The sequence below is a fragment of the Branchiostoma floridae genome, chromosome 6 (assembly GCF_000003815.2).
Source record: "Branchiostoma floridae strain S238N-H82 chromosome 6, Bfl_VNyyK, whole genome shotgun sequence".
NCBI lineage: Eukaryota > Metazoa > Chordata > Leptocardii > Amphioxiformes > Branchiostomatidae > Branchiostoma > Branchiostoma floridae.
The window spans coordinates 24,564,105-24,587,299 of NC_049984.1; the positions used below are offsets into that span (position 1 = coordinate 24,564,105).

General features: G+C 40.9%; 1 protein-coding gene across 1 annotated transcript; it reads left to right on the forward strand.

The window, feature by feature from the left end:
• Nucleotides 1–10,575: 10,575 nt before the first annotated feature.
• Nucleotides 10,576–22,147, forward strand: LOC118418586. Its single transcript, XM_035824579.1, has 2 exons — nt 10,576–11,026; nt 20,141–22,147. The coding sequence occupies exon 2, from the start codon at nt 20,169–20,171 to the stop codon at nt 20,922–20,924; it is 756 nt and encodes a 251-aa protein (XP_035680472.1). The 5' UTR covers nt 10,576–11,026; nt 20,141–20,168; the 3' UTR covers nt 20,925–22,147.
• The last annotated feature ends 1,048 nt before the right edge of the window (nt 22,148–23,195 follow it).

Genomic DNA, 23,195 nt, shown 5'->3' on the forward strand with positions numbered 1-23,195 from the left:
TTGAGAGTCACTCACAAATATCTCATTATTTGTAGATACGGCCACTCCAGAGATGACTGCAGCCTGTTCCGAGTCTTTTCCAGCTTCACCAATGGTGATAGTCGTCTTCTGGTTTCTGGCTTTTTCTGAAATGATTTTTAAGCTATCTTAAGCATATACAAAGTCTATAGTCATAGCATTAGCTTTCAAACGTGCTTTAGCATTAGCTTAAATCGGGCCCCGAGTTGATTTTAACTGCGAGTTAAAATTGAAAAGTTATGAGGCCCGACCATGCCCCCAAATAGCCAATGGGTGTTCCATGGGGCCACGTAGGGGTCACGCCTTAAAGTGCAGAAAAAGCAGCCCATAAACTGCACGGAGGGCCTCATTGTCCAAATAGGACTAGTACTGTGGCATAAATGTCGCATTGTTCTGTGCAAACGGGACTTTGCTAATCATTAAATAGCAAAGCTTATTACACTATTAACTGATCGATGAATGTGGTACATTACTTAATAACTATCCTTCGTAAAAAAGATAATCACCTTCACGTTGTGAACTGTTGGAGACTGACGACAGTTGTGTAGATGTTGTTTTGGATGCATCGGCATTTTCGGTCTGTAATAGAATATGTTGGCACTATTTCAAACGGTTGCTGGCTTAGAATATTTTCAGTATGAAGGGCTTTAAATTTAGACTGTGCCACAGCAAGTGTATGGGGTAAGACAGCAGAAGTACATGTGACACATTTACTCAGGCTCTCACCCCAAAATATATAATGAACAAGCACGCTTACCGTTCGGAGTACGCATGTGAAAGTGGTAGGAATTGTCGGTAATTTGTCAAAGGTGAAGACCTCTGACTTGTAAAAACAGTTCTCTTCTCGACAATTGTCTAGATTTGCATAACAATATCCAGACGTCATTTGTTTATGTCTCAGGAGCTTTCACCTTTGACATATTACCCACAATTCCTGTCGTTGCACATGCGTACTCAGCACGTTGAACCTGCTTATCAAAGTTTAAAAAGAGAAGCAGTCATTGGTCGTCTAAAAATATTCAACACAAATAGTATAATCAAACATGCACATCGTTTAACAACATAGGCTAACCGTCCGAATAGAAATGTCTGATGACATAAAAAGTAGAAAATATTGTACGTACTTTGGACACCCTCATCATGCCATCTTCAATAGTAGTCTCGCTGGACGTGCAACAGACAGAGTGACCAGCTGCAGGAGTGGAGGCATTGTCCGCAGCAGAGTGACCAAGGGTGGAGGCAATGTCCGCAGCATAGTGACCAAAGGTGGAGTCAGTGTCCATAGCAAGGGTAGAGGCAGTGTCCACAGTAGAGTGACCGGTGGTGAAGTCAGTGTCCACAGTAGAGTGACCAAGGGCAGAGGCAGTGTCCGCAGCAGATTGACCAGGTGTAGAGGGAGAATCCATTGCTGCTGTTGGCTGGAGATAAATGATATTCATTTGGCTTGTTCACTGTAATATATCATCTATACGCTGACCAAAATGTTTTACATGTACTTGAAAAGATGCAAGAGCCTAATTATAAATATGCGATGTAACCTAAATCCGTTGTTTAAAAAAAAGGGGCATTTTATAGCGATATTAAGTCAACAGAAAAAAAATCTTTGAATATTGTAGCCTAGAACAGCCGTTCGTGGATTTGATATCCCGAAATAACATATTTTCAAAACAACGGATATAGGCTATCCCGCGAATAAAGGTGAACTAGCGTTAAGGCTTCTGCTCAATGCATTTCGGTATCAGTCTGCTGCAATCATCTAGACCAGGCTGTCATACCGATAGCGCACAACAACAATTTCTAAATGTCTATGTCTTAGAATTTGTGAAGCAATAATAAAATGTTAGACTGAACAAATTGTCGAAAACTACCCCCAAAATGACAAAAAGGCAAGATCCACGGCTTACCACAGATGTGATGTGGAATAAAGACAAAAAGATCCCACCGACGATAAACAGCGTCAGGGCTACAGCTGGTTTTACAAGTAAGCTCGGTCGGTGATATCCACACCCTAGAACAGAAACCACTATCAAACCTTGAAATTGTTGACTAGTATATGTGAAATCAAAAGCGACAAGGTCACACACCAGAGGGGCAAACTTGACATTGACCTTCATCTTCCCAATACCTACCAACATACGAAATGTCATCACAATCCATCCTGCCGTTCTACACAGTAACTCAGTTACAAGACACGTCATGCCAGTAAGCACACATACAGACTATCAACATACATACACACATACATATTCATACTTGATTTTAACAAGTTGAAGCATTCAGACTATCAAAACCGAGAACTAATGCCACGAATAAAACTTTCCTATATAGATCCATATCTACAGGAATGATTTGCACTGTAAATAATTGTATGTATTTGTATGTGTTACGTTATGTCATGTGTGTACTTTATTATATGTCCAGGAAGCTAGCATTATACAATATGTTTTTGTATCAATGGTAACGGACAAATAAAGCCTCGATCTCTCAAAGCCTTTCTCAAAGCAAACTTTTTCGGCAAACACACGCACACAACACGCACACACACGCTCACACGCACACACACACAAAAAAACACACACACACACACACACACAAACACAAACACACACACAAACATACACACACACTTGTTCTTGAACCAACTGAATTCTCTCTATATCCTGTCTTGCACAAAGGCCAATCGACCGAACAAATATATGAAATGTAAACATTACTTACCACAAACTTCCTGTTGCTGTTGGACGTTTGGCACATTTATCGGATTTGGATTTACAGCATGTAAATTCTCATTCACGTTTTGACCATCACGCACAGGGCCTAGTACGCGAGCACAATTTCTCGATTGGATAGTCGAGGCGCCGTTGTTGCTATTTGAAGCAGCTGTTCGTCTCTTGAATGGATCTTTTGGTTGAGTATCCTCCGATGAAGTTGGGTTGCAAGCAATGTCATTTTGGTCCATGTATGCTGACGCATATGGCTCAATGTCATCTTCATCAGAGACAACATCATTGCCACTGTCGACATGTTCCTTGTATCTAACGGCATATGGTTGGATGTTTCCTGGAATTTCAGATGTTTCTTTGTTTTTGGACGCAGCATCACATGTTGTTTGTGGGCCATTGCCACCTTCGTCATCGTGTTCCTGGAATTTAACAGCGTATGGCTGCATGACGTCACAGTCATCTGGCCCGATGGTAGCTTCATTGTCTTCCTGGAATTTAACTGCGTATGGCTGCATGACGTCACGGTCATCTGGCCCGATGGCAGGCTCATTATCTTCCTGGAATTTAACTGCGAACGGTCGTATGTTGCACATGCTGCCATTGCTCGCGGACTCATCAACATCTTCATGGTATCTAACAGCATAGGGCTGCACGGCATCACAGCTATCGGATGGTGCTATGGTTGCTATGCATCTGACAGCATGTGGCTGGATGCAGGGGTTGTCTTCATTGTTTGCAGTCGACTCTGTGACACTTTCTTCTTCATCATCATCATGTTGCTGTTGTGCGAAAGCGTACGGCTGAAGGCACGGATGGTCATCACTGTTAGCTGGCGTTAAGTTTGGTTCATTATCTTGCTGATGAGTATTAGTTGATGGCTGTGTGTAGAGGTTGTCATCAGTGTAATGTGGATTGTAGACGAGTCCAGGGCTCATGTTATTTGGCTCCATGGTGCTTTGTAGATACATTGGATTAGGGTTAACATCGTTTGGTGAGTAGACCGGATGAGGGTTGATGGTGGTGTGTGGGTACATCGGATTGGGACTCCTGGCTTTTGTGTTTAAGTTATTGTTGCTTTTCTTGAAACCTGAAGTATCAGAAGCATTCTTGAATGAGCCATGCTCTGCTAAGTGGATGTCGTTATCGTTGCTGCTGCTAGGAGTCGCTCTAGTGCCTTCCGACGTTGGCTTCATACTGCATGTACTATCGCCTTTGCATATGTATGCAATAGCGTATGTATCACCAGGGCTGCTAACCATTGTTTGTCTTTCTTTAGCTGCAGTATCCGTTTTTGAAGAGAGCTGTTCATCGTCATTTTTGTGCTCACATCTACCGGGGTTGTGGATATTGACACCTTTGCCAGCTTGGTTGAAAAGAGGTAGCGCAGTTTCTGCGACTAGATTTACCGTAATTTTACTCACGAAGGTGGCGTCGGAAGATGCGGCTTCTGCCATGGCTCTTGATGACACGATAGTATATGTGTAGTGGTACCGGTATTATTATTGACCATCAAGACCTGAAATAAGAAAAATTTTACAACCATTGTGGCCCAATGGACATTTGATAAAACCTGGGTATTGTTTACAAAGGACACACATCTTTGTATCACTAACCTCTGTGTCATTTGTGAAACCTCAAAACCTGAAAAACAGAATTATGTTTACAATTATTGTGGCCCACTGGGCAATTTACAAAACTTGGGTGTGGCTTAAAAAGGACACACATCTTTGTATCACTGGCCTCTGTATTATTTGTGAAACTGTTCAACCCTCAAGACATGAAAAACAGAATCTTTACAATCACTGTGGCCCAATAGACAATTTTTAAAACTTGTTTATGACTTAAAAAGGACTCACAATTGTGTATGTTATCAATATTTCTAAAGTTATCAATATTTCTAAAACTGAAGAAAGAAATGTGATATGAGGCACTGTCTAAGAACATTTCGTGTATTGCATTTGCTGCTTATGTTGTTGTTCTCGATTTATAACCTGTTATGACTGTCTGATTATCTGCTTTATACCATTTTCGTCACTTGCGCAAGTGAAATACTTTGTTATATTGTAATTGCTTTGATTTTGTTATTATCTTATACGAACATTTGTGGCAGTACCTTCTAATTTGGTTGTAAGATTTATCAGTTTTTGCATGATTTTTGTTGATACCGACGAGCGAAGCATTATTTTATCATACCGTTAACAAAGAAAGGAAAAATGAAAAAAAAGACCAACATGATATATATCAAACTGTCATATCAGATAGAGTTACTCCTTGCTTTAAAATGTTGATCTTTTTTTAAAATGCCTTATTGTGGGCCATATACTCGAATATTTTTTTCTAAATCTCGACTGTGTGCACTTAACGAGTTTACCGCCCACTGAAAACAAAACCCTGTATGTAACGTCAGCAGACAGACAAACAAATTAATCTCTATGTAGATGAGGCAGCCTACCAGTCATCACCTCATACCAAACAATGCATATCAGTACTAAGATTCGGAGTAGTTTGTTGTCTTGCCTTACTGCAATCGTATGTAAATTTTTAGTTTGGCATGTCGTCCGTTAGTGTCTATACACCGTATCAGTTTTTATAGGTAATGTATTAATTCAGAAAGCTACACCGTCTTCATGGAACTGTGGAGCATATCGTTGGTGAAGTCGCTGGCTTTTTTGTCGGTCTGCCCTAATTGGGATATTAGGTTTTGTATTGTTTTAACGTCCTTTGTCAAGTAGCTTGTTTTCTTAAATCTTAAAGATTCATCACATACCGATATGCTACAATTACTGACTTATGATTACACTGTCATTAATTTTCAATTCTTTCATCGTGGAAAAGGCATAGATTTGCGCCATTGCGGGAACAGTTATTTTTAATGGAATATCGCCTTGTTGAGAAACGTCTGACTTTAAAAATTACATCCAGTTGCTCGAGTAACTGTGGTATTTTGCTATCAAATTGATATCTAACATTCACCGATGCATCAACGTTGTATTTTGCTATAACGTTAACGTGACAAACCTACCGCATATAACAAATGGAGAACGAGCTAGGGTTTAGACATTTTGTACTTACGATGAAGCTTCTGGAATCGGCTCACACTCCGCCGCACAACTGACAATAAGACTCGCACAGGCCCGAGACACAATACATGTGGGCGGGCAAAAGTATTGAATAAACAAATTGAGTATTGAACATTGTGCTACCAGAAAAAGGACATATTCTAAACCGTGAGTAGTTTCGCTAGGTTGGTACGTCACTCGGAATAAAGAGATTTTTGTATTCATCAACCGTTAATTGTTTTATTTCCAATGGCGTTTAGGTAACAGTCTGTCACCTTCTTCAGGGCAATTCTGACTGGTTTACATTGTACTCATTTGCGTCTGGGACCGCATTGTAAACACCACATAAAACAATAACTGTATGGTGTACAGAATAATTGATTTTACCTTTTTCACATCTTCTTTGACTTTCGGTTTGACATTGCAATTTTACGACATTGGTATCCGTTTTCCGGCTTCTTTTGGAACTTACAATTGCGGCATATATTATTGGCTCATTTTACAGCTGCTTGATACGACTTAAAGTATGGTCGAAGGGTTCCTTTGAAGCGGACATGAATTGACGCGCGCGCTGATGTCATCCACATCATCAAATCAACATGACCTAATTAAAACTCCGTACGAACATCGACACGAAGGCAATAACGTGTGAATAGCAAAAAGGCCCGGAGGTATCATTCCAAGCTTCCGTTGACAGATTTTGCAGACGTCGTTGATAAGCTTTGGGACTCTCGGCGTAATCGTACTGACGTAAATAGGGCGTGACGAGCGAAGCTGATTGTGTATTTTACGTCACATCTTCTGCGTCATCTCCTTAAGGTACCCAAAGTATAATTTTGTGGCAAGACCCGAAATATTCTGAAAATAACAACCACACACACACAATTGCAATTTTTACGCTATTGAGATTGAGATGCACATTTTAGTACATTATCTCAGAATCATGACATTTATATACGCTGCAATTGCGCAAATACAATTAACTTCGAATGCAGTCTTGCAGTCTTGTCCTTATTTTTGTTTATGTGTATGAGGAAAAGACCTCGATAAGCTTTGCTTGCTTCCTATCTAATCCTCTTGAAACAAGTCTGAATCTAAAAAATACAATTCACACTGTGGTTTCCCTATTTTTGGTGGTATCACAAAATGCACCCTAGCAGAATGTAAACACACTGGCAGCTTTTCTATTATAAGTTCATGCACGGCTTTAGGAAAGACTAGCGTAGACCAGAGAGTGTCACAGACAATTTTTAAGACGCGCTACCAAGACACTACGCACTACTTTTTCTGTAACAAGAAAGAACATTTCGGTGAGTTGAGGAATATGGTTGATCAAAGGGGTTCTAAACTCCAGAAGATTCGGTATCAATGAATTCACAATCAGTAAGCTTGCTGTAGAATTTACTTGCTGTGAATTACTCGAGGTGTGTCTGTAAATTTCACTAAACACATGCATACCCTACCCATCCTATACGGATAGACACTTCTTTTATTGTGAATATTTATAATATTTTCGGCATAAATGAGGAGCGATGTGCACAGCAAGACGGCCAATTGTTCACAAGACATCAAACAACACAAAACAACTTAAGAGTCTTTAATCGCCCCTCAAATAGGTTTTGTAACCGAAGTTTTGTCGGGCCATGTCGGGCACATTGTATTCAGCTTACTTAATTGAATTAAAGAGTACTTGGGGAGTTTAGCACAATATTGAAGGCTGTTTGTTGTGGGCGAGACGAGTGGGTATCTTATCGCATAATAATGTATTGAAGTAATTAATGGTTTTATAACACCTCAATAGTTACCTGTGTTGTTTATTTTAGACACCTTAGCCGTTACCTGTTTTGTTTATTCAGAACATAAAAATTATTCCTTGTTCCGAGAAATTGTACAACTTCATTTTCACTTCACTGATGAAGAAAGGTGGACTCCTTTCGAAACGTCTATTAAAAATTTTTAAAGTATCCAGAAGTAAAGAGTGAATCCTCTTCAATTTTAATGTCAATTAGCATGCAGGTTCTACTTCCTAAAATTAATATCTCCGGGAAAATAGCACCCTCTTGTAAAGGTTAGGACTCCTTTAAGATGATACACTTGTCAATTCGGCTTCTCCTTTGAGAGAAGATGAAAGAGAAAGAACAAGACAACCTTCCTCCTTTGATTCACATGAACCTACCGTCTTAAATTAATACGCAAATAAAGTCTTGCTACGTCTTTGATACACCTTATGCGTTTTCTTTGGTTAATTTGTGCTTGTGTTACAAGCTTTGTGTTTCTGTAGTTTTGAAATATTATATTAGCGAATTTATTACTGTGTGACTGGAGGGTATTAAACCTCCGTCGACAGAGTATTGTGAACGGTCTATGTGGTGAGTGTTCGCACCTATATCTGTATGTTCGAATGTTGATGAACCGGGACGAGGGGGATACAAGCTTAGCCAGGTCTGGATTGTGTTCTCGCCGCAAAAGCGCCACCTACATCGCTACATATAGCGGTGAGAAACAGAACTCCAGCTAGAAGCTCTGACGAAGGTGTCTGAGAGACATCGAAACGTAAGCTGTGTAAGTACCTGCTGGTTGTGTAAAAAAGAAGTCTCTTATATCCTATATTCTACCAACCTGATGAAACTATTTTCGGGTGTGTATGTTCCGTTTGCCGCATTCGTATGTGATTTGGCGTGTCGTCTGTACTCGCTGTAGCTGTTATTATAATCGATGTAATAACTTCAGAAATTGCCCATATATTTTCGATATTTTGGAACAGGCAACGTGGTTTCGGCATTTGGTAATCAGCTTATCCCCAAGCAGAGAGCGAGGGTAGGTTATGTGTCGCGATAGTGGTATCCCTTAACAGATTTTTTTTATCCTGGAACAGTTCACGTCGTAGATCAACTGTTTGGGGGTATCATGGACAATTTTGAATATGATAATGAACTGTATTTATCTACTTGTGTCTTTGGGGACCTGGTCTGTTATTAACTGTGTAATACAAGCTTTATTGACACTACAAAAAGTCTTATGGCCAACTATAAAATACAAAATAAAAAAAAAGAGAAAGAATACAGAATATATCTTACAATTCTACTTATCAAACAGAATAGGGTTATAAGATTCTACCAATTAAATATCATCATCATCACTAATTAAACAATATAGGATGATAAGGACTCTATGCAAAGAGGTGTGTGTGCTGTTAGTTGTTTCGTGTTCCCCCTGTGTTACGTGCCAATGTTGCGTTGGTATGTACTGGAATTTTTTTACATATTTGGCATCAATATGTACGTTAAACATATGTGATTGAACAAATGTTCGTCGTGTTATGTGTCAGGTGTACGACAACAGCTGACATTGTGGACCAACTGTTTCTGGTATTCCTGACAAATTTCGTTCTACTCTGAGTATCATAATTATCACGCATTTGTGGTAAATTTACGGAACATCTGATGCCATTGGCCAATGGTTGTTGGTTTATTAGAGGAATATGGCTATAATTATAAATACAATGTCACCATAGAAAACGACACAACTGGCAAACCACAAATACGTCACAGAGTGGGTTACCTACGGCCACTTGTTTGGTTTGATTTTTATTCATTTTCGCCCTCTCGCATTAGTTTTTGTGGTCTTTAGGGGATGTCATCCATACAGTTGAATTAGCTTGGCCTAATCACATTCAGTCGGATCTATTCCGTCCTCATTTCGCAAATCATTTGCAAAAGGTAGACTTGGTATTAAAGCTTTGAATACCAGGCTAAAACATATTATGTAGTCCCAACGCTAACGCTAGTTTACCTTTATTCGTGGGTTAACCTATATCCGTTGTTTGTAGAAAAAAACACAAAGTATTTGGCGATAGCAAGTCGACTGACGGTGATTTCAAACCGTTTATCGAATATCTTGCAATTTGAAACCACCAACCGTTGACTTGATATCCCTAATTATCAATTTTAAAACAATGGATATAGGTTACCTCACGAATAAAAGTGAAGTAGTGTTATATAGTGAATCGATGGTTATTTAAAAAAAACTGTGAATAACGTCGCGGCCTTTTCTGTAGTATAGAGTGTTCTTGGTGCTCTTCATTTATTATTTTGCTTTTTTGGATAAAGAAGGAAAACATAGCACTGCTGTCAAGTTGATGAATTAGTTCAATATACATTTGTAGTCCCATCACCTTTTCGATGCCTTAGGGGCAGTGGGTTGTTATCCACTGTGTCTAGAGTATACAGTAAATTAGAAGGTGGAGCCCATCCCTCTCCTTCCACTGCCTTTTACCTCTCCAAAGTCAGGTACTAATTTTTTACACCTGGGTGGAGTGAGAGAGGTGCCTTTCTAAAAGTCACAAGATCGGTGGCATGACAGAATTCGAACCCAGGACCTCTGGGATCTGGACCAAATACCCTGCAACAGAGTGTTAAATACTGCAGTTAGCGTTACGACACACGAACCCACTCCTATGATCCTAGCACTGTTAATCCATGTGTACACTTCCCGCCCAAAAATAACCGCCATGGATTTCGACACTCGTCATCCAGCAAATACAGGACCTAAGCGGAATGACGTCAGCGCTAAATACACCCATTTTTGCCTGTCCATCACAGTTTTCTATTCAACCAATGAGAGTACAGCGATTAGCTGTTCGACCAATAGGAGCGTCAGTCACATATGTAGATGTCTACGTTTTGACGAATGTGGGCGGAGCTTTATGGGATCGGTCTATTTGCTTTTGAGTCGATCGTGTAGACACCAGAAGATGACGTCAAACATGTGATGACGTCACGTGGTCACGTGACTAGGAACCATTATCCCAAACATAGCATCCACGTGGCGCTCCCAAAGCACCGCACCGCTCCCAAAGCGCAACCAGTCTCGAGTTAAATATAGCCGTCCCCGTAGCGGCGCTGGCATCTTGTGGGCCGGCCGGGTGCTACATTGGTTCCATGCCGAGAATGTTTGTTTTGCTCGCCCGGTCGCCTTCCTGACAGAGACTTAATCCTAGCTACTTACACAACACCGGTTCGTTCTAGTCAGAGTACCGGGACTCAGCGAGAGAGACCGAGACATCCATGTATCGTCTTGCTACCACAGACTCTTTAGAATCGAGGCAACACTGTCTTAAAGGGTTTCTGAGGGAGTACTAATTCTTAAAGGATCCGGAGTTTCTTGAGACTGACGGAATATGCTGATACGCCATGCATCAGTACGCATAGGACAAGCATGTAAGTGGTAAGTGTTGCGGATATAGCGTTCATGGTAGCCGGCAGACAAATATATACAGTAAAAGAAGTAGAACGAGAGGGAACGTTACAGATATTCGGTGTTGTTGTTGCTGAATACATGGTGACATCAGAATGACGTCATCACGAAGGGTGGTTTGCTACCAGCCCCCCAGTAATGCTTTGTTGCATGCTTTGATCCAGTTTTGTGTAGCTTTTTTACTGCGTCGTAACATTTTCTTCTTTCTTGTTGCTGCCTCCGTTAGAAATTGAGATATTGTATTTTGGCGTTGTGTCTGTCTCAGTGTATGTCTGTCTGCGTTTCTGTTTGTGTTTCCGAATATTTGTGGTCAGCATAACTTGAAAGAACTGCAGGATGGATTGTTATGATATTTGACACGTGGGTAGTAAGTAAATTTGAATAAGGGCTCGGTTGGAACTGGTAAGAGCTACACCAGTCTAGTTGTTGTCAGACATAACCGTTATAACCGTTAGATATTTGAAACGATCACAGGACTCCTAAGGGAGGGGTAGTGATTATCATACGTTTCATTAAGACCAATCAAGATCGAATCAATTTCCCCTCATCCTTGCTTTAAAATTCACCGGAATTCCTTCTGAATAAATTATACATTACTGCGATATGTTATATGAATTATGGTTCAGTGCATACATTGTTATGCATAGACGATAAAATCAGGTACAAAACCAGATGTGCTCCAGATGGGGTCACGTGATGCTCTAAGGACCACTGAGGGGTTTAAGCTGTGAATCTAACAGTGGTGAATAGTCTTGAACCGTGGTTAGCAAAACCCCCAAAAGACACCTAAAAGTATGTTATGTAATCCAAGGCATTAATTTCCCTAAAGCCCCTTGCTATATTAAAAGGCCCTTTGGCTTTTATGTTTGTAGGGGATGAATCAGAACTGCATTAGGGGAGGTTAAATAAGGTCGAAAAATGTCGTTTTTCCAATTACATGAACGACTCTAGCAAAAACCTGGCGACCCTAGGTTTATTTTGGTCAACCGCTATCGGGCAAGGGACATAAGATTTGTGATCTGACGTATGAGCGATAAAGATGTTGTAAAATCGCTTTCCGGTATGTTTTACTCATTTGTGTTGAAATAGAAAATTGTACTGTATTCTTAGTCTTGGAATATGTTGAAAATACTACTGTTCGATGTATTTCAGTTTAACACTGTCAATCAGTGTGTTTTTGACAACTTCGGCCGAAACCCTACCTACCGACCTAAATTTTCCTGGACCTGTAATCGAAAATGCAACATTTAAAAGTGAGATTTTATACCGCATCATCCGAATTTAACAAAAGATGGGTTCTCAATAAAATAATGATATTATGATAACAAGATTCTTTATTCACAACCAAGATATATATATATATATATATATCTACAATGATTATCACAGATGTATATCTTTATACAACTGGGATGGGGGACCGGACCGACTTCTGACGAACTTTGACCCAGCGCTGACGTCACGAGCGCGAAAAATCACGTGTCTGCATATAGCAATCGCGTCAGATAGCTGAAGAGCACCTAGAAATTCGGTCAAAAATGTAGTGAATAAAATTTCTTCAGCTGAGAAAACAGTTTATTTTTCCGAATTATAAAACGGCTGTGATTGTAGATATGGTTATGAATAAAGAATATCGTTTCTCAGTGATTATCTACCCTGATAGAATTATTCACTAACATCGGAAGTGTTCATTAGATTTGTAAGACAAACTTCTTCAGGCAGCATTTCAACACTTGGATGTGAAACACTGCCGTTCACGAGAATTTTTTAGAGCATACGTGCTCGCAAATCAAACCACTGCAAGCATGCAAGTTGATTGTTTTACGCAAACATACGTGAGCTACGTTGGATGATAAATTGCTTTAGTGGATTCCAGGAAACGTGATTCGAGTTGTAAGTCAATTATTTTTTCCAGACGCAGACCTTGCAGCGTAAACAAAGAATTAGGCCTAGGAAAAGAATTGTTATGTTTCCGGATACCCGACCGGCCCTAGCAAAAACTTAACGCTGGTTCACCTTTATCCGCGGGTAACCTATATTCGTTTTTTGTAATAAAAATGGTACTCAGGAATGTCAAGTCGATGGACAATGGATTCAAACTGTAATATGTTGAAAATGTTGCCGTTTGAAACCACTACTGGGTTACTTGATATCCCCAAATACCCTGTTTTTAAATACAACGGATATAGGTTACCCTACGAATAAAGGTGTACAAGCTTTACCAACCCAAGCCTTTTTTTAGGTCGCCGGCTGGCAAAGGACATAAAATTATCGATCTCACAATGTAGGTCGCGAAATCTAAAATATGTTTCCTGTATTTCACACTTTCACTGAAGAGTCAATGTAAAGAATTTGTAGCTAACATAATATTGTAATCTTAAAAACAGCATCATAAATTTTCAAAATAGATACCAGAAACGCTGTAATGACTATTGCAGTGTCAGATATATAAAACATGATGTTCTTTGTATTGAAGAAGTACACAATTGTGCAATGGACTAGTATCACTTCCTAGCTTAAAGTTGGAAACTACACTCAAGGCCACCACATAGTGCATAGGTGTCACTTCTACAACTACTGGACTAGTTTAATTTCTAATACTACAATCGAATGGCTGTCACATTTGTGTCACATTCTACAGGTACAATCACATGACACATTATTCCAATTTGATATTTTCTTGTCATGTTGAACATCTCCTGAGTGGATTTTTTTTTTTCAAAATTAGGCCACACCAATTTAATTTCTTGGTTCACGGATTTTTTCATAAAAAATATGGAGCGAGAGGGCGAAATAAAAATAAAAATAAAAATTGTAAAAAGGTTGGGGTAAAGGTAACGGCTAATCCAAAACATAAAGAAAAAAAGTTTTCAGCTTGAAAAAAGTACAAAAACACTATTTTTGTACAGTAACAGCACCTGTACCCACACTTTAAGGAGCTTATAATATAAAGGCCAATTTGCTACACCAGAAAGTTGGTGAATGGTTTCATTAATGGTGAAAATTTGCTGAGTGGTAATTTTTATTTTTATTTTTTTTCCCCAAAAAATAGGAGCGAGCGAATCCGTGAACCAAGAAATTAAATCGGTGTGGCCTTAGGCGAAAATGAATTAATGAGTGCGCTGATGTCATTCATAGAATATACACGGGTGGCATAAACTGTATGGGTCACTTCAGTAAAAAAATCCATAGCTACCGACCCTATGTTTTTCACGATCCAAACGTTAACAGGAAACACAGTATTTTCTTTGCATGCTAGGCCTTAGAGCCATTGCGTGAGATCAACTGAGTTATATTTAAACGGCAAACCGCACTATTTGATAAGAGCGCTCGGTAGGTGAGATATTCCATTACAGAAAAATGGCGGGGGAATCTTTCCTTTTCATGAAAATATCTCTGAAGATATCTGTTCTTAATTAGAACATCTTCAAACACTTTGCTATCAACGCTTTATCGTATATGCGAAGTTCACCTACTTGTACGTGCCAAGTTGATAAAAAAGAATACCTAAGTATCCCCTCCTGAATGTTTGGAATGGTACAGCCCAGTAGAAGAACTATTTGTCATCATTTGTGTGATTGGCAGGCTTGACAGACGACGAACTGGTTTTGACGACTGTCTATGTCCAAACAGTTATAGGAGGCGTGTTCAGTTAGATCTGAGCCTCGCCAAGAAATAACTGTTCAAATTTTGGGTTTGAAGTAGAGGAGGGTACCGGTGCAGAAATGAATTCAGGTGCAGGTACGGTTCAGGTCCAGAGGATCAGGTCCAGGTCCGGACCCGGACCTAATTGTTTGTGAAAACTTGTGAATGGGCGATACTCAAAACAATGGTCCATTTCTCTACAAATTACTTCGCTCTTGTTATTTTCCTCGATCGGTAAGCCCCGAAACGTGTGAATGCCTGATCTCATCTGTTCATTTTCCGAATCAACATCCGTTGACCGAATTTTTCAGGTCCAGTTTTTCTGGACCGGTCCAATGAGAATACTCAGTTTTGTACCGGCACACAGCCCTAGAACTTTATATCTAGCGTACTCAGTTGGGTAGGAACTAGAGTGTCCGCCTTGCATTGACGGTATTGTATAGCTTGCGAGTTCGATCCCCGGCCGAGACTTCAAACATATGGCACATAATTTTTTTTCTTCTTTTTTCTTCATATCTACGTAACACATATTTCCATCTATCGACATGTAGTATATCTGTGACAATGAGAGCAATGAAAAAATTCCATTAAAACTACTTCCGTATTCCTTTGCTGCTTGGCCTCTGGCATGTTCGATCTGTCGTGATGAAAAGCTCCATTAAACTGATCTAGGAGGTTAATTTGTAGCTATAACGGCTGACACACATAGTGATTGGCATGTGACCTGGATATAACGTGTTTGAAGTAGTCCGCATGGTCTGTGTTACAACCGAAAGATGTATAAGGGGTGATCAATAAATTCTAGGCCTCACCCAAATATAAAGTGCACAACTCAAATTTTAGGTCATAATTAGATAGTAAGCAGCCTTTCATCAATGTCCACCCGATTGTGGTCATTATTTTCCAGTCGACGCCGGCGCGCGCCCTTTTTGAAAATCAGTCGGAAAGTGGCGAGGAAAAACAAGGCTGAACTGTGATCAGAGTTGTGGGGTTTGTGTTCCTCATGCCATGAAATCTACGAAGACAAGTGTCAAAGTGTTCCAAGAGGATTGTATTTGCATTCCAACTAGAAAAAAAGTGGGTATCTGACTTTGAGTAGAACAAGTTGACCCGCACACCTCAGATCACAGCTCAATATATTTAACTATTGAGATAATGACACATTTGACTATAGGTACCCTGGAGGCCATCCGGGATCGGGCAGCTTAAGGACCTACCCTTCGGGCTTAAACTCCCCCGGAGTGATAATGTGAGATTGTCGGGCTGACTGCCTTGGCTCCCCCACAAAACTTGCTAACAAACCTCGCTAGCTACCCGGTCCTGTCTGGCTCCCAGGGTAGGGTACACTATAGGGGAAATGTAATTGTGTAGTCACCCCTGAACCTGAACCTGCCGTCTCTGTTGACCTTGTGTGTTGACCTTGTGTGCTGGGGTGCATGTAACTTCGTCTGACGTCTGACCTTTACATCAACTACGCGACCTTCGCTTCCGCCCCCCTCCCACTTCCACCCCCTTACTGGAAATACGTAGCGCTCGTCCGTATATGGCATAGAGGGGCCAAAAAATGTCACGCCCCGCCACTATCTCTGTTTGCTTTGTACCGTACGGCACTTTGGCCTAGTGGCACATAAGTCAGCGAGTTTCATGGCTGTATTAGAATCGTTTTACCTCCATGAAAAATAGAGGGATAGTTTTTGGTGTGTCTGTCTGCGTGTTTGTATTTCTGTCTGTGTGTTTGTATTTCCGGATATTTCTGGTCACCATAACTCTAGAACCTCTGGATGGATTGTGTATTTGCTATGTGGGTAGGTGTTACAAAGACGAAGGTCAGGGTCGATTTTGGGCCCCTAGTGTGTGACCTTGAACTTCAATTTTTGTATCTTTTGACCGAACACGCTTTTTATTAAAAATGGCAGATAGCTTGTGAAGTAAGGAAGAAGTGATGTACGTTTGGGCTTCCTAGCAGCTTGCTCTGGAACTGCAGGGGCATGTGCATTCTGGTCGAAATCATCCAAGGAGCATAACGGAACATAGGACCGACAGATTTCCATGATATCTAACATGCAGGTATCTTTGACAGAGATGTACATATTGAAGTGCAAATTATGAAGACAATCTAGTATGTTTTTACAGGGAGTGGTTGCTAACCCTTCCCCTTCAGCGTGCTTGAAACACTAAGCCTTCTCGAACATGGGTCTATTTCCCTTCTAAAAGCCCCAACTGAGATGCTCTAAACAGAATTTGCATAACCGTTATGCAAATCCTGGGTAGGGCACCTCGGTGGGTTAAACCGGAGTCTCCTACTAACTAACTAAATGGAACCAGGAGCTCAACGTACTGTGAGGCTGCTACCAGTTGAGCTACAGGGACATCCAAATAGAAGGTTTGGAAGTTAATTATAGAAAATAATGGCAGGTCATATTGAATCAGACCTCCTGACATCCAACATGATTCGATTTAAGGGCCCTCCGAGTAAAAACTAAACCCGGGTCAAATCGCCGAGAGGCAAACGCATTCTAATCATGCGTAAGCCATCGAGTCAAGGCGACGGAGGATAGAAATAAACCGTTATCAAGCCAAACGATCTTTTACATCCGTTTGATGCGTGGAAATCTCTGTCATGATTCTACTTTCGGCAAGAAGGTTGATGTTTTCGGTTTTGCTATGGTGGAGTGGCTATGGGTTGTGTATGTGTGTGTGTGTGTGTGCGTGTGTGTGTGTGTGTGTGTGTGTGTGTGTATGTGTGTGTGTGTGTGTGTGTGTGTGTGTGTGTGTGTGTATGTGTGTGTATGTGGGTGTGTGTGTGCGTGCCTGTGTGGGTGGGTGGGTGTGCGCGCGTGTGTATGTGTGTGTGTGTGTGTGTGTGTGTGTGTTTGTGTGTTTGTGTGTGTGTGTGGTGTGTGTTTGTGTGTGTGTGTGTGTGTGTGTGTGGTGTGTGTGTGTGTGTGTGTGGTGTGTATTTGTTTGTGTGTGTGTATGTGGTGTGTGTGTGTGGTGTATGTGTGTGTGCGTGCGTGCGTGTGTGGGTGGGTGTGTGCGCGCGCGTGTGTGTGCACGTTGTTATCAGCGTAACTTGAGAAGCTGTGGATGGATGTTTGGTTAGTGGGTAGGTGATGAGGTGACAAAGGTAAAGTTTGAAACTCACCGCCAGTCGGATCACTACGGTACTGCAGCGGACTTTGTATGCTTGTATGATAGTGTTATCAGCATAACCCAATAAGATGGGTGATCAATATATCGAACCTGAGCCTAAAATGAAAAAAAAGATCAAATATGTATATAATTATATGGTACGAAGCCTTTTATCAATATCAAATATAACAAAATCATTGTGGACACTACTTTCCAGTCTTCGTTCTTTTTTAAATCATTAGGTAAGTGGCGAGAAAAACAAGGCTGCGATCAGTGCTATGAGGGTCATGTTTCTCATGCCATGAAATATTCGAAGACATTGTATTTCAAGCAGAAAGAAGTGGGTATCTGACTTTCAGCATAGCTTGCTGACCTGTACGTCTCAGGTCGCAGCTCAATTGTCCATGTATTTTTTACCTTCTCTCTCACCTTATTTTACTGGTTGCCGCCCGCAAGGTAGTGATCAAAATGATTTGAATATTGGAACGCATTCGGAAATTTAAAAGGCTTAGCCTATAATTTATAATTATACGCCGAAAATTAAATTGTCCATGTTTTTTCCGTCTCTCTCACCTAATATTTTAGTAGATGCCGCCCGCAAAGTAGTGATCAAAGTGACTGGAATTTTGGTACACATTTGGAAAAAGCTTTATAGTTTATAATCATATTGCCAAATTTGAGTTAAGTGCCCTTTTTTCATAGTGGGGCGAAGAATTTATTGATCACTTCTCGTACCATCTGAAAGCTTTAATTAATGATGGTTTTTTTTATAGTTTATAATTATAGCTCGAAAATTGAGTTATATAAGAATTTATTGATCACCCCTCGTTTATTCTGGAAGCTTTACTGATAAGTAAGGCCAAAGGACGTAAACTGTATGGATACCTTCAGCGTGCTCATGTTTTCAAAGATTTTGAAAAATAATAAATAATCCGCCCCGTAAATGATGAACATAACGAGAAAGTACCGAAATAGCAAAATGTATAGCCTTGATTCCACCAGTAAAAGTGACATAAGTGACGTAGCCGTGGCTTTTTTGTAACAGTGAAAGTAGTTAGATACTAGTGGTAATTATATATATATATATGAAAGTGGCACCAATGCTCAGGACTGTAGGCACCCAGGACTGTAGATGTCTATTTGGTTGGTTATACTACTCGATCAGTACTACAATAGTGTCACTTTATATTTCTGCACTTTTTCAATACAAAGATAAAAGACTTGTTTGTTTTGATACTAAGTATGTTTTGTCGCTTCTTACAGCGTACAAGGTATCTATTTTGAAGATCTAGATATATATTGTTTTACCCATCGTGTTTTTTTCATCATCTTGTATTAGATGTTAAGTCTGCAGAAGACGTCATCCATAAACTTTACTTGCTGTTGCCTACTTTTGACGCAGCTGTGGTGCGTCAAACGCTGGTTAAGTGTATTTGCGCCCATGAATATAGGACACAACTTTTGTGGAGTGCGAATAATCTTGTTATTCGGCGTTTTACTGGTGATTCAATCGTCACGAGTTGCGTGTATACACGTAGTTCATTCAATCGTCACGATTTGCATGTATACACGTAGTTTATTTAATCGTCAAGATTTACGTGCATACAGTCAGGTAGTTGTTTTAGGACATTACTTCGGAGTGCTATCAATATTATTCTTTGCTAGCTAAATTTCTATTTCAAAGTAGCGTGCCGTGCTTAAAGTTGTCAGTGGCTCTTGCTTTGGATTAGGAAGCCGTGACTTCGAATTCCGGCTGTTGTCACAAGAGAAGTACGCCGAACATACATCTACTCACCTACCAAAAAAAAAAATACATATATATATATATATATATATATATATATATCTTCGTCGTGTCATCACTATATTGGTAAAAGTTGCAGTTCTTGTAGAAATGTTCGCCAAGCCGTCAATGCTTGAGGTCCACGTACAAAGGATGTCATCCATATAATAAACTTGACATGGCCTCATACCAGAAGTTGAATCCATCTCTCTACTGGACACTACAATCATGTTAAATTATTCAAACGTTTCAGACAGCTTCCACTGTCTTTCTTCAGTGAAATGAAAATTTATTTTTCATTTCACTGATGAAAGACAATGGACAGTGTTTGAATAAACCAAGGACATTATATAAGACATTATATAAGGCATTGTAGTTTCCAGCAGAGATTGATTCAACTTCTATTATTGAATTCCTGGATGATTACTCTTCAAAAACGTATTGCATGACCTAAATAAGTTTGGGCTTGCAATAAATTTCTACTTTGAGCACATTTGTACCTTTATTATCCCTTCTTTTCACAGATGTGCTGGGACCGTGAGGTCAGATGAGATGAGGCCGTTCCAATGGATGCTACAGGAAGCAATCGTCATGTTGTTGTGGCAAGGGATACTACTAGTGAGCAACACAGACAGTATGGCCACGAAGGCACCGAGAAAACCATCCCACATCAACCCACCGAACACTGACAAACACTCCGGCGGTCGTTCGTTTGAGTTCGCCCGAAGACTTAGGCAGGGGAGATCGGCGGCATCGGGCATGCTTGTACGACGGGATAACGCCGTTCAGGAGTGGTCTCTGTCGGACTACGTGGTCTACAGGAGACAAGCGGACAGAAAGAGGAGAGAGAATTCTTCTGGGTTTGACCACGCCAGTGCTACGGGTCACCCGGCGGGTTCTACAACTCGCCGCCCTCCGCTAAACGTAGGAGACTCCCACGAGGGGGTTACCTCTCCAGCCCCGCCGGTTTCGACAACACCGGTGTCTCGTTGCTACTACTACGGGTGTTCGGACGACGACGCCGGCCCACCGGCTTGCTATTTCACGCTACACGGAAGAGATCTAGACGTGCCACCAAACGTGCCGTGTGTGTGCGTCTGCTCGCCTGACGTCGACGCGTCGGATTTGATGATGACCACACCCGTCCCCAGCTACGACAGCAACGACTACGTCGACTACGCTGCCGCGCTGAACTCACGCACGCCGCGTAGAGGCGACGTCAATAACTCTATCTCCGTCATTGTCTTCCTCATCATCTACATGTTTGTAGTCGTAGGTTACCTCAAACTGACAGTGAAATGGTATTAGGGGGGATACGCCAAAAAGCAGTTACTGTAATTGCATTTAAGTTCACGGGGATTTGATTTCGCGGTAGCGGGGAAAGGACTTTTCGCGGTGGTTTTAAGTTCACGGTAGCACCATGCACTGTCGTCTCTTACTGCCATGGACAAAATGTTCGAGGTGGTTTTCAGTTCGCGGTACGCGGTAAATTTGCAACGCGAAAACCGCGAACATAAAACCACTGGGAACATTTAATATGCATTTATAGTACTCATACAAGCAACTGGATATGATTTGGGAGACTATCTTTCGTCAGTGACACTGAAGTGATCTGGTATCTAGCTCTGGTGACCTATTGGAATCCAAAATTGTCTTGAGCTTGTCTTGCCTTGTTTTCTTTTGGACATCCAAAGTTGTCTACAGCTCTTTTGTATCTACAGTTAGGGTATAAAAGACTAGTTTCTCCCAGATCACTTCAAAGGTGATTTTTAACCTCCTTGGTGTCACTGACGAAAGATGTTGAATATTATATATCTGAAACGTCTGACCGTTTCCAAAATCGTATCCAGTTGCTTGAGTAATTGTTTTTGGTGTATTTTATTACCTGGATGTCTAACGAAGTATTAGGGGGATCTTTAAGTAGATGTTCCGAGGGAAGATCGTAACCGTCGAATTCTCTAAAGGTCGTACACTCGACGTACGATCGACGTACGGTCTCAAGCTGGGGGCATTTTTAAGATGTGTCGTACGAACTCTGATTAGATGCTGCGACATCTGTAAGATACCTCAATTATTGAAATAGGGAGTCACCACACCTAATACGGGAGTTTTCAGATACAAATATCATATGTATCCACAATAAGAATTTTTCGTTTAGGAACTGGACATTGCCTTTCAAGAACTTTCTTGGTCGACTCTTAAAGTTGATTACTTCAGACTTGCAATTGATCTGTAAAAGATTGGCGAAGTGTAGAGACAAGTTTGTACGCATCACTGTAGTAACACTTATGTCATCACGTTTCCTTGCTGTTTCAGTAGCAGGGTCTATTTCTTACAAGGAAGGGTTGCTAGTCCTTCCCCTCAATGTGCTTTAAGCTAAGGGCAAAACCCGCAGTACGTGCAATTAGTCCGTACGACTTTGTAGGAGGCCACGTCCACCACGTATTCCTGAAAACGTTAAGGCTATACAGGACAGACGCGTCGCCCGTACTGGCACGTACAGGGGGCAAATCCAGACAGATGGCACACAAAGTTTTGCCTGCACGTTAAGTTCTACGGCGTGTCCGCGTGCTTCAAAATATACGTCGGATTCCCTACGAGTTCGTACGGAGGCGGTACTTACCACTTACGGATCCCGAAAGATTGCCCACGTTTTGGCACGTAGACAGCACGTATTTGAACGTAAGGCGGGTCGTGCCCTTAGCTTTAGGTATCTCCATGAAAACTGGGCCCCACATTTTACGTCCCTTCCGAAAGACAGGTGCAGCCCTAACCGAGGTGCCCTTCCCAGGATTGAACTGGGATATCCTAGCCATAATTGGGACCAGGAGCTGACCGCAAGGACGCTACCAGTTGAGCTACAGGGACATCCAATTCAGACAAGTACCTGTTAGTACTTTGGGGCTTGTGTGTCGACAAACAAGCAACTTCATGTAAAGCCAAACCAGCGTATCAACGACGAAGCATCTCTCACTTTGAAATTTTAGAGTTATTTTCGACCTTTCAGCTGTGCCATGTTGTAACATTTCAAGTTGTACCATTGAACCAAGTTGCATATTAAAGATTCAGATGCCTTTTTTTTGAAGATCTGTTTTCCTTTCTGTATGATTCTTCATAAAGAAATATAGCTATAGGAAAGTTTGAAAGCTTTCCATGTGACGTATACATATAGGCAGGCTTACTTGGGAAAATTAAATTCATCAGTATTCCTAAATTTAACGTTAAGTGTTGCCAGTCTTTCTGAATTCAACTTAAAGCGTTGCCGATCCTCCTGAATTTACGCAAAGCGTAACCAGGACCTGATATCTAGACCTTCTTGTATAGAGATTCATGACTTCGTTTGCACTCTAAGATTCTAAATTTAAAATGACTCGTGCTATTAGATATGAACATTAAAACCACCCCGAAACCTAGTGACCCCGAAACGGCATCGATATAGCTAGTATTACTATGGAATGTTCTATGTTGTACGAATTCGATATCATCTATTTCTGACTGCTTTCTGACATGGCTAGCTCGGTCTCAGCCTGATTCGCACAATGTCACACATTTCGATTATCCTCCGGATCCGTTGCAGCC